The 14,401-nt window shown below is 38.0% G+C and overlaps 2 protein-coding genes across 3 annotated transcripts in view; one reads left to right on the top strand and one right to left on the bottom strand.

The window, feature by feature from the left end:
- The window catches only part of tet2 (tet methylcytosine dioxygenase 2), a 28,912-nt gene extending 24,613 nt beyond the window's left edge, over positions 1-4,299 (top strand). For both annotated transcript variants that reach the window (XM_086295568.1, XM_086295569.1), the window contains exon 10: positions 167-4,299. In XM_086295568.1, coding sequence (XP_086151694.1) covers positions 167-1,521 — 1,355 coding nt within the window. In that variant the 3' untranslated portion in view covers positions 1,522-4,299. The remainder of the gene's footprint in view (positions 1-166) is intronic.
- A 95-nt stretch (positions 4,300-4,394) lies between these two features.
- Positions 4,395-11,512, bottom strand: ppa2 (inorganic pyrophosphatase 2). Its single transcript, XM_086295570.1, has 12 exons — positions 11,257-11,512; positions 8,203-8,267; positions 8,080-8,124; positions 7,662-7,715; positions 7,026-7,145; positions 6,775-6,861; positions 6,414-6,540; positions 5,605-5,732; positions 5,405-5,490; positions 5,228-5,297; positions 5,074-5,113; positions 4,395-4,862 (listed from the first exon to the last, which is right to left on the bottom strand). The coding sequence occupies exons 1-12, from the start codon at positions 11,444-11,446 to the stop codon at positions 4,840-4,842; spliced, it is 1,035 nt and encodes a 344-aa protein (XP_086151696.1). The 5' UTR covers positions 11,447-11,512; the 3' UTR covers positions 4,395-4,839.
- Between the last annotated feature and the right edge of the window lie 2,889 nt (positions 11,513-14,401).

Raw genomic sequence — 14,401 nt, 5'->3', positions numbered from 1 at the left:
TTTTCATTAATGGTACAGTGTAGGTTGTCAAATGTGTCTTTGTGGGGGAAAGCGTTAAACATGTTTTTTCTTTGTAGCAACATATTGTTGGAACACTAAATTGAACACCAAAAGACCCACAAATAATGATTTTACAAAAGGTGACACAATGGATTTTGTTTTCCAGGACTTATTCCAGGTGCTGTAGGAGCAACCCGTCAATCATGTCAGCCACAACACCCCCTAGGGGTCCATCAGCAGCAGCAACACCACCAGAGCATTCTCCCTCCTTATCCTGGCTCAACAAATGCTGCTTTCTCCAGGTTTCCCAACCATAATGGGTCTTTTCCAAGCACTTCAAAGCCAGGAAGTATATATCCCCATCAGCCATCATCTTCCAGCCCTTATCCTTCCCCACTCCATGCATCAAACTCATACATGAATGCATCCAATCGTCCATACCTCGGTTATCAATGTAATGGAGGAATTCCCTTTGACAACTACAATCCATATTATCCCCCAAACCCAAAGCACTTAGAAATGTATCGACAACAACGGCCGACACTTTACTCAGAGCAGCAGTATGGTATACGGCGTTATGAGGTCAATTACCCACCAAGATATGGTGAGCCAGGCTTACAGGTCAATGGTTATAATGCCAGCAGCATTAGACCAGTTCCTCCCATGCGACCTTATGGACCTTATACTCCTAACAGCGCCTCAGATCCCCAGTTTCTGGACCCCCTCTCAAGAGCATCCTCAGCCCATGCAGGCGTAGATTACAAAACTGCTATGAGCAAAGGCAATCGGTTTGGAGAATGCCCAAATCCATATCTGCCCCAGAACCCTCAAATGCTGTCCCCAGGCCAAGATCCTTTCCATTTGCAAATCAAAGCAGAGATGGGTATGCCTGGTCCACAAATGCTTTCTGCTCAGTCTGGCAGTATGTGTTTAAACCCTGAAACACAGTCAGGGTTAAGGTTGCCAAATGGAAGCCTCATGGGTTCCAGTATCAAGCTGGAGCCTGGAACACCACAGACACCCACCACGCCGCAAAAGCCAGAGCTGTGGTCAGACAACGAGCACAATTTCTTAGACCCTGATATTGGTGGAGTGGCTGTGGCACCTAGCCATGGCTCTGTCCTTATTGAGTGTGCAAAACGGGAGCTCCATGCGACAACGCCCCTTAAAAATCCAGATCGCACCCACCCAACCCGTATTTCCTTAGTGTTCTACCAGCACAAAAATTTGAATGAAGCCAAGCATGGTTTGGCACTGTGGGAAGCAAAGATGGCAGAAAAGGCTAGAGAGAAAGAAGAAGAAGCAGAGAGGAATGGCGGTGAGGGGACTCCTAGCAAGACCAGCAAAAAGGGGCCTAAACGTGAGCATTTAGAGTCATCAGAGACCACAGGGGAGCCTCCTTACAAACGTTATATCAAGGCACTAATGGAGGGATCTTTGTCATGCACAACAAACACGTATGTCAGTACATCTCCGTACGCCTTCACCAAGGTTACAGGGCCTTACAGCCAGCTTGCGTAGAAAACACTCATTAAGAAGACCCTTGAAGGTGCTATGACAAACAAGACCACAGGCACCAATGCCCTCCCATCACCCTTTTGTTGTAAAAGGAACCTGTGATTAGATGAGCTACAAATCACCTTTCACCTCTTTAACAATCAAGCTTTACCCGTTTACCCTACAAAGGTTGTATTTATTCTTCTTTGGTAACTTTTGCAAGATACAAACTCTCTGGTGCTTTTACTCTGATACACACGGATCTATTTTAGCTGTAAAGAGTGAGTTTTGGTGGTTTTTAATTTTCTTTCAAAGTTTTTTGGAGATATAATCTTGGCATAAAACACTGACTTTTTGTAAATGACAACATTCACGGTGCTAAAAAATTATGCTTATTACCTTTTATTTTAATTCAAATGCCTTTACACTAACTGCACAGATAAATGTCAGCGGGACACCGGAAATATCATGCCAACATACAAAATGCTTTTCGAAAAGCCAGTGTTTTTTAAAACACATTTGGTAATGATAGTTGAAGCTGAAAAAAGTTTTGGTAGTACCTTTAAATTATAAGATCTGGTAAAAGCATATGTCTGCATTGAAAGCATGTCATTTCTAAGCAACACATTGTGACATTCATGAATTTGTAAGGACTTGGGGGTTGTATGAACAATCCATAAAGGTGTCCATGCAAAAGTTTTAACAGTTTTATCAATTGCTGGTGCTTCTTTCACTTTCCTATGTCATTTTTACTGTAAATTGAGCCATTCTTTTATGGTGCATTTTTGAAAGAAAAAAAAAACAGAGAGAAAGATCTCGGTTTTTCTGGTTCTTTTTCCAGGGTTCCTTTGTTTATCAATTTTTTTTTTAAACGTTCCTTACAACAGGTTAATTGAACACACCTGGTGATTGTGAATATTACATGTAGATTTTTCTGTGGTGCTTAGTAAATGTGCTTTTTAAACACTGAGAAACATGATACTGGGTAAGCTCAGTGTCAGTTTCAGAGGGCAGCTGGCTTGCTGTGTGGTCTTTACTTATTGTAATCTAACTGTAAGATAAACAGGTGAGATTTGTACAGTAAATTAATATTCCTTTTGGAATTCCTGTTAGAGATTTTTTGTTGCAAAGAATGCTAACAGCCTGTTTCACTGTATTTCTTTGGGTTTCAAATGAATCTATTCATAAGGTGCTACTCAACCTACTAGAAACATAAAATGTGAGACTCTTTGGGAGGTGAGAAGGCTTTTAAATAGTGTACAGTACAAACCTGTCATATACCTCAAACATTTGGCAATAGGATTATAACATCTTTTTCTTTCTTTATTCGTTTATTATTTTCAAAATGTTGATCACACTTAAAATTCAGGCCACCAAAAGGCATAAAAGTTCATTTCTTACTTTCTTATGAATCTGCAAGAAAGTATTACTTGAACTTGAATCTTTAATATTACTGCAAAAATCAGGGACATTTTCAACTAATTTTGTGTACATCTGCATTGCCTGTATTAATGTGGTTGGTTTTTTTTTCATATTCAGGGACTTGCCATTGCATCCTGAATCCCAATATGGTTCTTGTTTGTTATATTTCACACAAAATTATTTTGTGTGGAAAAATATACTTTCCTGCAGTTTTGTACGTATATTTTAGCAAGGAGAATGGAGGTAATAGTAATCTGAACATATATGCACTGAGCTGACTAAAGGGAATGATATTGACTTAAAAAAAAAACAAAAAAAACAACAAAAAGCAATTTTTTGCTTATGTTACGAAGCAAGACCAGAGCAGTGATTAAAATAGTTGCACATCTTTGTGCCTGTGTATACATTTATTTATAACCACTAAGCAACTGTACAATGACTTCTTCCCAATCTATTTGATTGAATTAATGTAATTAAATTAATGACAGTCATGCTAAAGCAACAACTCACCCCACTTTTCAATATTCATTTTCTTAAAGCACTTCATTTCTTTTTCAGGAAAAAAAAATGTAATGTAGAATTTCAAAACGTTTTATTTAAACAGATTGTTTATGTGTTAAAAAAAATAAATTATGTCACAATGTACATACCAAGAATTTGTATTTCAGGAGTATAACTCATTCTTCAATGTTCATGTTGGTTCTTTTTGTTTGTCAATTCTACCATAGTTCGTCCTTTGAGACCCTTTCCCAAGTTAAAATGATTTTGGTTAGATAATCCAGAAAGTTTTTTGTAAATATTACACTCACTGTCGCTGCAATGGTTACAGTTATAGTATCCCCATAGTTCAGTCAGTAGTTCTAGTTTTTTTTTTTTAAATCTGTTCTGTAAAAATAATCATATAGAAATGTTAAATTTCATTGTACAGTACCCAGCTACAGTAGCAGGTCGTTGTTGAGAGAGCCAAGGTGTAGTAAGAAATAGCGGGTTAAAAAGCATAGCCATACTTGAAGATGCTTCAGAGTGATTCTGAGTGAGTCAACATTACTTGAATGATTTTCTGGGCTTAGCTAGTATGCTCATCTCAAAGGTTAAGCCAGCAGTTCATACACACTTGGTCTTTTTGCAGTTAGACACTAAAAGGTATAAAAAAAAGTGCAACTTTTTGCCTGTAATTTTACTTTTTTAAAGCTTCCCTAGTTCTCTTGAAGTTTGGTATGCTACAAAAGAAAAAAGAAAATCAAATTGAGGATGGGTATTAATACTGTAAGTATTGTAATGTACTGAATGCAGTTTATTTGAAAGCTGTTTATTATATCATTCCTGATGTTGCTGATATGTGGGTGTTTTTTTAAATAAAATTTATATTTATTTAAAGCACTTTTATTTGTTACTTCCAAGTTAATCACAATATCTAAATTCTGTGTTTTATCCACAAGTTGAAATTTGTGATGTGAACTTATAAAACACACATGTTGTTTAAGATTTTCCTTTTAATTTACACAAACGTTTACTTGTTACATATAAAGTGTGTGGTTCTGTATCTGCAAGAACAATTACATTTGTACAGGAAATTAGAGGACTATATAAATATAAACTAGACATGGCCACAACAGTCCTGGAATACAAATACAGCATGATTCACAATCATAAAAAAGGAGTCCTTTTTCCCCCATGACAAATAATAATTGGCATACTAGCAAAAAATTCAAACACGTGTCACTTGTGGCACCATAAATCAGACCCGACTTCAAGTCTGGTACTTTAGCACAATTCTTCACTTGGTGTGTTTCTTTTATTCAACAAATAACAGAGTGTCGATGGCTCTCTTTTAAATGGCTCCATACAAAATAAGATTGCAGAAGAATCCCTCATTAGGTGTTCAGACGTTTTGACTGTATCCATGCTGTTTTGGGAGTGTCAGACAAAATGCCACTTTTCCACTGTGCAAGAAGAGGTTTAGAATGGCAAAGAATTATTTAAAATGTATCTCTTTTATTTTTTTAATTGGACAACTGTTGCAAAGCAATTTCCCTGTGTGGAAATCCAAGTATGATTCTTGGAATACGTTCTTCTCTCTCACTTTTATTTATTCATCGATTAATTTATGTAGCTAGAAATATATTAATAAGTCTTTTTTTTTTTTTAACTTACCCTCTGGAGACACAGGATGTGCGCTGCCAAATGCAGGAGCCTGGAGAATGAAAATATAAAAATAAACCTACCACACTTACTCATCGTGTAGCTTTATATCTTACTGCTGCAATGGCTACCAATAGTGTGAAACAAGAACTAGTAAAGTTCTTACCGACTGAACTACTTCTCTGGCCTCATCAGTGGTACATCTCCAAGGGCTATCACAACATAACGTGTTTTTGCTGAAGAAAAAAGCAAAGAGTAGTGCTCATTATACTTTCATAGCCAGTTACACCTTTACATCATATGCAAACACATAAAGCAGGAGTTTTGTCTTCAACTAACTTACCAGTCAATTCCTCCAGTATTTTTTTGCTTCTGTACTAGTGCCCTCCAGTGCTCGTGGGTGGACTTAATGATCTCAACTGCAAAGTCCTATCAACAGAGATAGAGACTATTTTGTTTTTTGCTGCCTCTTTCGCTAACTGCATGGACTGCAACTAGTAGCAGACTGTCATGTCATATGATTGTTACAAAGGTAGTAAGTACCTTGTCTTTGAACTCCCCATTGAATCCAAATTTGTTTTCAGGCTTTCCATCCGGCACCTTATATTTCCTAAACCACTCAACAGTGGCCTCTAAATGACCGGGTCGGTTCTTGCGGACATCCTCTATATCTGCAGAAAAAACACATTCAATAACATGAATTTGGGAACTAAATTGTGCAGCAAATATTTAGTGAGAAAATTTACAGTTAGCAGTTTCTAAGATTATAATTTATGACACAATGTAGCTATACAACACTAATACAACAACAGGATTCAAGTTAAAATGAATGCAGGGTTAACAATATTTAGAACATGCTGTATGAGGTTAAGAAATGCATTAAACATGTTGGCTAGGGTACAGTGTGTTTTGGAAAGACACGTTGAATATAAACACAGCAATGTTTACAGCAAAACCTCCACAGGGTACAGACTTAACTACAGAGTGCAAGTCTGCATTTCTCCCATGATGTCTGTGTTGGATAAACAATCAACTGAATCTGAAATGGGCAGGTACATTAGTATCTCGCTCCTGGTACGTGGGCAAATGCAAATCTGACAAGTAGTGCATACTGGCTGCATAGCTAACCTTAAACAGCTCTACATGTGCTTAATCTTCTTGTATAGAATAAGCAGATGAAAATGAAATGGTATTTTTGAATCAGGGTAGAGAGCAGATCACTTTATCATTTTGAATCTGCCTTAATCTTTCTGCTGCCATGAAACAGTAAAATAATTACTAATAATCACTAATGTACGTTAAATTAATTACATGTTACCAGTTCTTGACTTTCATTAGTTTAAAACACTCACTATTTAGATTTTTGGCATCAGGGTCTTCAGCATTGATAGCTATGACCTTCCAGTCCATTTCTCCTTCATCAATCATGGCCAAGATGCCAAGCACTTTTACTTGGATAACCTGACCAGTAGAGCACACCTGAAGAACCAAACAACACATAATAAATCATCAATTAATAAAAAGCAATACTACATAAATTGCACATGTATATACACTCACTGACCACATCATTAGGTGCACCTGTTCACCTAACTGATAGCACAAATATCTAAGACTCATGATTCATTAGATATGACTTGCTAGCAATCCTAGAAAGGGGTACCTAATAGAATGTTTCTAATAAAATCAATGTACAGATTTAAGCTGTATTACCTGGGTGCCTATGTCACAAACATCAATGGGGTCATTGTCACCACAGCAATTAGTTTCTTTGTCTTTCTGGCCCGGGTCTTCCCACGTCTTCAGTTCAAGCATGTAAGAAAACAATCATGCAGGTATTTGTAAAATATAATTATTGGAATATATTTAAATACAACAAAATGAACTGCAGTACTGTTATTTTGAAACAGATATGATGAAAATGAAGAAGGAGGAGGCTTATCTCATACTGTGCTTTTCCTCACCTGTGGAAGTGCCCCATAATTCCAAATGTAACCTTTATGGGGAAATATGTTGGCAACATAGCGGAGCTTTCCTTTCTTTTCATCCTGCTTGATCGGATTCAGCGGTTCCTTTATCGCAATCTGGGAATTGAAGCAATTATGAAGGTGTGTGTTTTTATGTGCATGTTTGTTGTTTTTCCACTGTTGAAGCGCAGCTGAAGAAATTAGGTAAATAACTTTCACTTCTTAAATGTCAGGAACTCCCCAAAATTCACTTTCATGCTTAGCTAGCTAGCTAAATGAAAACAGCTTCAGGGCACTGCTATTCTAACTTCAGAAGTGGGAGGCAACTCATTCCATTACATTTTAAATGCGGTATAAATTTCCTTGTGGTGAGTTACATTTAGTTTTGTAAGTCAGTTACAACTCAAAAAGCCACATCAAATGCTTATCTAAAGATAAATAAAGTGTCTTCCGGTTGTCGTTATGCTATCTGACTTAAAAACAAAACCACGACTACAATTTCTTAAAAACAGATGACTGTGCATAATAACCTTTTTTCCAGTGCAACAGCAGTTGTCATAGGGTATAGTAGAATGTAATGTGTGATACCTTACCTGTAGCATGTACGTACATGACTACTTTATCTATTCTTACCTCCATTTTAGCATTTGACCATCTCGGTACCTCCACCACCATGTTGTAGAGCACCTGAGAGAAACCAAGAAAGCCGAATACATTATCCTGATTGTTTTACAGTGGGCCAAAACTCAAGACTGGAACAAAGTCGCGGGCTAACGTTAATATTTATTGAAATATATTTAATCCTCCAGATATAAGAATGAATCTTTTCTTATGGACTCAAACACGTTTTGCTGAAAAACTGAATATGGAACAAGCAAAGCTTAATACTAAACAATATATATATGAGCTGTATAATACCAGTAGGCCAGCTAGTAATTTGGTTTGGCTTCGCGGGCCAAATGTAATTAGGCTGCGGGCCAAATTTGGCCCGCGGGCCAGAGTTTGACACCTAAATGGTAGAAGTGACCTGAAACACTTAATCGAACTTTACCTCACTCTCACTCTTCTTGGACTTTTTAGCAGGTACATCATTTTCCTTAAGAAAATAAAATAAATAAAAATGGTTAGAATATTAGATTCATGTGAAAACAGACCTTTGCTATCTAACCCTTACCTGTTCTGTCTCTGCTATTAGTGGAATATCATGGAATGGCGAAATGTATTTCCCATCTGAGGTTTCTAAAAAACAAAAAAACAAAACATAAATTAAAACTTTAGCAAAGTACTTCTGTGCATAAACATTTTACGCTTAACACACATTTTACAATTGAATTCCAGACGTCTGTGTAGGGAACAAAAACTTAAATCTTGTTATTTTTGAGGTGATTGGATATCTATATCTTGACACTTTCCACACAAACATCATAAGAGATGTCACAACAGTTTTTTTAAACAGACTAATCGGCATAAAATACAAAGAAAAAAATCATAATAATGACAATGATGTCATAGTTCATATTTCAAAGAACTGGGGTGCCACTTGTTCCTGGTGTTTAAAATATAAGTATTACTCATATATTTTTTTATTTAGGACAGTGCGTGTTAATGAACATAAATGTAAAAAAAATAAAATTACATGAATGTAAACATACCAGATTATAGCCAAGGGCTAATTTCCATCTGTTGTCCTTAAGCATAAAAAATAGACATAATAATTCATAAAAATTCATCATTCATTCATAATAAAAACTCCATCACCAAACTTACACATACACACCATTCTGTTCCCAAATAAAACATTAAAACTATACAACTCATACATGATCACACACTTGATTTGTCCATAACCAGTTTTTAACCTTTGCCTTAAACAAATTGAGTGTAGAGCATTCTCTAATGGGTTGAGGAAGACTGTTCCACAGATGGCCTCCCTTGACAGAGAGGACATTCTGCCCAAATGCTGTCCGTCTGTGGGGTATAAACAAGTCTCCTTGGATTGAAGCTCGAGTGGTCCTGTCTGAGCTTTATGCCTAATGAACTGCTTTAGTGGTGGTGGAGCATATCACTCAGGCAGGGACTGTTTACTTGGGCTTTTGAAGTGGGGGTTGTATGAGGTTCTGATGAGTCAGTGTTACCTGCAGTTGACGGCAATAAGCACAACCTCAAGCAAAAAGGAGAACTGACTGGCACAGAAATTGCCACTGCTTTAGCTCCCATTAGGAAGCTCTTCACCACAAGGAAGTGAAACTTTAACGTCCCACCAGATTCCACTGACCAAAAACAGTTATGTTACCTCCCAAAAACATAAGGTCTTAATTAACTGCCGCCTCAGTCAGTTAGTGAAAATGACATTCACACCAACTAGACTAGCAACCCCTGTTTTGTCCTTGTGTCCACAAATCAACAGACTTTGGTGTATGTTGTCACATGCAACAGAACAGAGACAAATATATATACACGGTCAAGCCTTTAAGCTATTACTGGTGCAGCAAAACAAAGCTTCAAGGGACGAGGTTACACTCAGACAGTGCACCGAGGACAGACACAAACCTTGCAAACACTGCTTTACAGAAGAACAGCTTTACAAAACACAGCATCAAACTATAACAGTATTAATGACGCTGTCGGCTAATATCTTTTGAAAACATATTTTAATTGATATACTGCCCAGTCATAGGTACACTATTACTCTACTTTCTCAATGCCAATGGAGGAAACTAGAAAGTGAGGTAAAATCAAAAGCTTTTCAGTTTCAGACAGTTTTGCAGGGTTCAATAAATGTGCAAATACTTTTGATGTTAATCTATTCATTGATCATTATTATTATTATTATTGTTATTATTATGCAGGTGGGAAAAATAAATTATTAACCTAAACTGCTCAATCTTCTGACAAAGTTTCATTATGAGTCTTATTATTTGACTAAACAATAATAAATTATCTACATAAATCACAGGCATCAGTACAGCCCTTCTATTGTGGCCAAAGCTTTAAGAAGTTCCTGTATTACTGACAGTAACAGGAAAAGAACAATTGGCTTTCTAATGCACAATACCAAAGCAATGTTCAATCCCAAACACACTCTCAGGTGTATGTTTTGCAGTGCATTTCCATGCATGCAGCCCACACGTTAGTGCACTGCAGTGCGCATGTTGTTGCTGCATGTCTGCAGCCTTCTGCTTGAAACAAGATGAATCAAATATTACAGCATTTTCTTTAAAATTGTGATTCAAATTCCCTTTTTTTTTTAAAGCAATTATTATTGTGAAAAGCAAAAATGCATTCATTTCCAGTCCAGTTTCCTCATTACTACCATGTGCACACTATAACTTGAATATTCATGTTTATTGATACTTGCATTTTCATTTAAAAAGTGGCACTTTTACATTTTCTGGTAATTTACTGATGCAGCAGTAAAGCGCTAACAGTGAGGTCATGCAACACATTTTAATACTCCAAGAAAACAGTGCCTTGTAGTGTGAACAAACTGGACTGTCCCAACTCCTTACACTCTCCTGGCTTGGGCTTGGTGCCATTCACAATCTGAACCAGAATAGTTTATTTTAGTTTTTCAGCTTCTCTCCTCCTTATCACAATAATGTTCACGAGGAAGCTAAATGTATTTGTTTAATTAAGTTAGGCTTTTGTCACTGAGGAAGCACTGGAGTTCCCTGCTCAGGTGTAGATTGCGATCACACAGCACCACATCAGAGTTCAACCCCAGTGCGGTTTTGGGGTCAAGCATGGACCTTTGCTGTGCCTGAATAAAGCTTTATATCTGGTTTCATCCCTGTTGTTACATTTTGATAAAGAAAATTCATGATCTACAACACGGTTTGACTTGATATGATGTGTCTTGATGATAGAAATGCATCCATTTTCGGTTTTGCTTGAGGTTTTGCATGACTGGCATCCACGTGGCCAACAAACAGGAAGTACAACCCACGAGGAACACGCACCTCTTCCTCGTTTCTCCTTACGCGTACTTTCAAAACACGTGACAACGACGGCTAGCGTTAGCGGGATTTTGGCACTAAAAGCAAAGCCGCAAAAGAGCCGCTTGGGCAGGAAATATAACTCAAAGGTCAAGCGTTTACCTTGACCTGCATGTCGACTTATGGTTACCACAACACGGTCGGACACCAACCTTTGAGACTGTGCTAACCAGCTGCAGCATTCAATGCAAAAACAGGCATGGTTCCTTTCACAATGGCGGAAATTAACTTACTAAAATAAAGCCGGTAGTCGGGAGAGTTCTGGTGTCCTCTCTGCTCCGTTTGATAGTGCATCGTTTTTCTGAAATAACACTGGTGCGAAACAGCTGCTGCTTGTGCAATAACTTTGCGGCTAGAGGCGGAAAATGTGCCGAAAACTGTCACCAAACACCGGACCGATGAGCGTAACATCAGTGCGCTCATTATACACTTCTTACTTCCCCCGTCTTAGTTCCTGCTTCCCGTCCTCCAGCTTCTGTTTCAACAGCCTCGGCGTGAAACCGCGGGCTTCCGGTCAGCGCGTTTCAAAATAAAACACCCCAAAGCTGCGGACGTAGTTTTGTGTGACGCAGTTTCTACATGAAGGTGCGAATGTACTGTATATTTTATTTATTTTTCCCATATTCAGACCAGCACTCTTAGACATATTTAGTCAGTGCAGTGGCCCATATTTGACCTGCGTCTCCAAAGTGTAGAAGCGTTTTTTTCTTTAACACGATCTTCTTGTTTGTTTTGTTTTTTATTTGGTATAATAGTGTAGTGTCACGTATAAGTAGCCTGGTCTCATGCCTCAAGTCTGTTCAGTTGTTCGTCTGTTACCAATACATTGTTTTTATTTTATTAATAATAAATCATATTTTAACCGGAAGTAATTATTTCTAACTTAATTTTACAGCCACAGAAAGGATTGTAATGGGTAGTAGCTTTATTTTTACTGCCCCCTAGCTGTCGTTCAGGTCTTTCTACTTTTTTCTTTGTGTCCCTTTTCTCCACCTTCCTGCCTGTCAGCTTGAAATTGTTATATTACACACGTACTGAGTATTAATAGAAATAATAATCATGGAAATAAGCAAATTAAACAGATCAAATTAAAAGGAAAATACCAACTAGATGTGCCTATAGAGGATTTATAGAGCTCATCTTGGATAAGCATTCTTAAGGAAGGGAAACTGGGAGAAAAGGCTGAGATATTTGAAATTACACAAAACTGGATGGAAAGTCAGTGGCAATGGGTCTTATGGAGGGATGAATCCAAATGTGAAATATTTGGTTCAAATCATCACCAATATGAGGATGTCAAGAGATGTACAACTCAACCAAGAACAGAAGAAAAGTCAGCTAACATCCAGAGAAGCGCTTTGAATTACCTTCAAGAATCCTGAAGAACAATTCCCAAAAACAACTTAAAGAAATGACAAGGAAGCTGCCTAAGAGACTTCAGGCTCTGTTGAAGAGTTAAGGTGGCCATACCAAATATTGACTTACAAGGTCACTGGAATTTTACAAACTCTGATTTTGCCTTACGCAAATTGAGATCTTGTGACTATAGAGCGGTGTTGGGTAAGTTACTTTAAATTAGTAACTTAGTTACATTACTAGTTACTTCTATCAAAAGTACTCAGTTACTTCAAGTTACTCGTTACTTACAAATAACTAGTTACTAGGGAAAGTAAATTTGGTTTTACTCAGAATTCTCTTGTTAATGTGTTGCTTCCATAACTTTGCCAGTCTTCTAGCTTGCTTACTTGCCACAAGTGCACTGTGCCACCTACCAATAGAAAGGAAAAAATAATGTGCATATTTCCACGAGAGAAATCCCACGCCTGGACCATCATTGACCGCTGCCATGGTTCTAGCCTACGTCACAGAGTCATGTGCGCTTTTTACATCCAACACAAAAACTGCAGTCGTGGTGCTTTCGATTGTACTCAGAACTCTGAAATTCTGCCTTCTGAATAGGAAGATGTAGGTAACACCAGACTGCAGATGAGCTGCATACAGGGCTGGTTTGGGACAAAAAATCAGCCCGGGCATTTTGACTAGAGACCAGCCCGCCATTATAGGAAAAATCATAAAGCCTTTGAATGAAAATAAACACTGTTGTGACAGTGATGTACACTGTTTTGATGGTATATATGCATCAATCTATCAATCGTTTGTTGTAAGATTCAGATAATTATTTTTTAAAAGCTAGACATTTTAAATGAGAATAAGAAAGAAAAGTATTTCTTTGTGCCCCCCTCTCCCTGTTAATGCCCTACATGCCCCCCTGGCAACACTTTGCTAGACCCGCCCCTGCACAGTTACCAGCTGCCAGCTACCTAAAAAAGGATCCTGGTGTTATTTGTCTCTCAGAAACAGTTCATAACTTCCCTTCAACTCATTCATGTCACCTAAAAGGTAAACCTGTTTCCCCATCACCTGTTCAGCTCTGATGATCCAGTAAGGACATCTCCTAGTTTCATCTTCATGTTTCCCTCTCACCAGATAACCAAACCATATCATGACCAGCAGCTTTTTTTTTACAGCTGTGGCTCCAGCAAACATCAGCTGATACTAGAAATTAATATTAAATAAATTCTAACAACAGCTGATCAAGCTTAAACGTGCTGCTGTTGTTTAACGCGACATCCGCTGATTTCCTGTTTCTGGCGCAAAGTGGGCGATAAACAAGCAAGAGAGCAGATCAGCTGATCATTGATCAGTTTAATGATTGAAGTAGAAACAGGAGAGGTAGGTTAAGAGGATGAGAGAAGAAGAGGCAGCTGTGCAGCGTAAACACAGAATAACTCCAGCTTTGTGTCTTTTTCATTGTAGCTGAAGTACCGGACAAACTGTGTTCCTTTTCACCTCAATACGAAACCTGTAATATTTTCTCCGAATACGAGACGATTCTGTTTTTTACTGGACGGTTGGCAACTCTAATAATTAACCTTATGAACAAAATAAAGTTCAACATCAGTAACATCATAGCACCCACCCAGCTGTATAGAAACTCCGTCATGCTAGCTACCACGCAGTACGGAAAAAGTCAGCACAACGAAAATAAACTCCACCTAAACTTGGTTCATATCTGACCCAGATAGACTGCAGGTCATAACTTCTTACCTGAAGTTCAGTTCACCTGACACTCGGTCTCTCCTCCTCCTGCCTCCCCTTTCTCTCATCCACCTGCTGGCCTCCACCACTTGCTAATGTTACTGAATCTGTGGAAGCTCCGCGACAGCCACCACACGAAGTAACGAATAACGACCCTATCTAAATCCCAGTAACGATTAACGCGTTCCTGATTTTGGCATAACTAGTTACCGTGCTCGTTACCACAATAAGAACGTAGTTACTGTAACGCGTTAGACTACGGTGAACTCAGTAACATGT

This window comes from Aulonocara sp. 'chitande type north' Nkhata Bay, linkage group LG6, assembly GCF_057382095.1.
Source record: "Aulonocara sp. 'chitande type north' Nkhata Bay isolate Kocher_YH1m ecotype deep benthic linkage group LG6, A_spYH_male_GT1.1, whole genome shotgun sequence".
NCBI classification, from domain to species: domain Eukaryota; kingdom Metazoa; phylum Chordata; class Actinopteri; order Cichliformes; family Cichlidae; genus Aulonocara; species Aulonocara sp. 'chitande type north' Nkhata Bay.
Note: the sequence above shows the minus strand (reverse complement) of the source record. Positions and strands in the feature narration are given on the sequence as shown.

Bases quoted from the DNA above. Each gene is read 5' to 3' on its own strand.
- ppa2 (XM_086295570.1), bottom strand. From the start codon at position 11,446: ATGAGCGCACTGATGTTACGCTCATCGGTCCGGTGTTTGGTGACAGTT. The intron at 8,125-8,202 runs GTAAGGGTTAGA...TATTTTCTTAAG, and splicing joins TAATAGCAGAGACAGAACAG to GAAAATGATGTACCTGCTAA. The intron at 4,863-5,073 runs GTAAGTTAAAAA...CTTCTTGCACAG, and splicing joins ACATCCTGTGTCTCCAGAGG to TGGAAAAGTGGCATTTTGTC.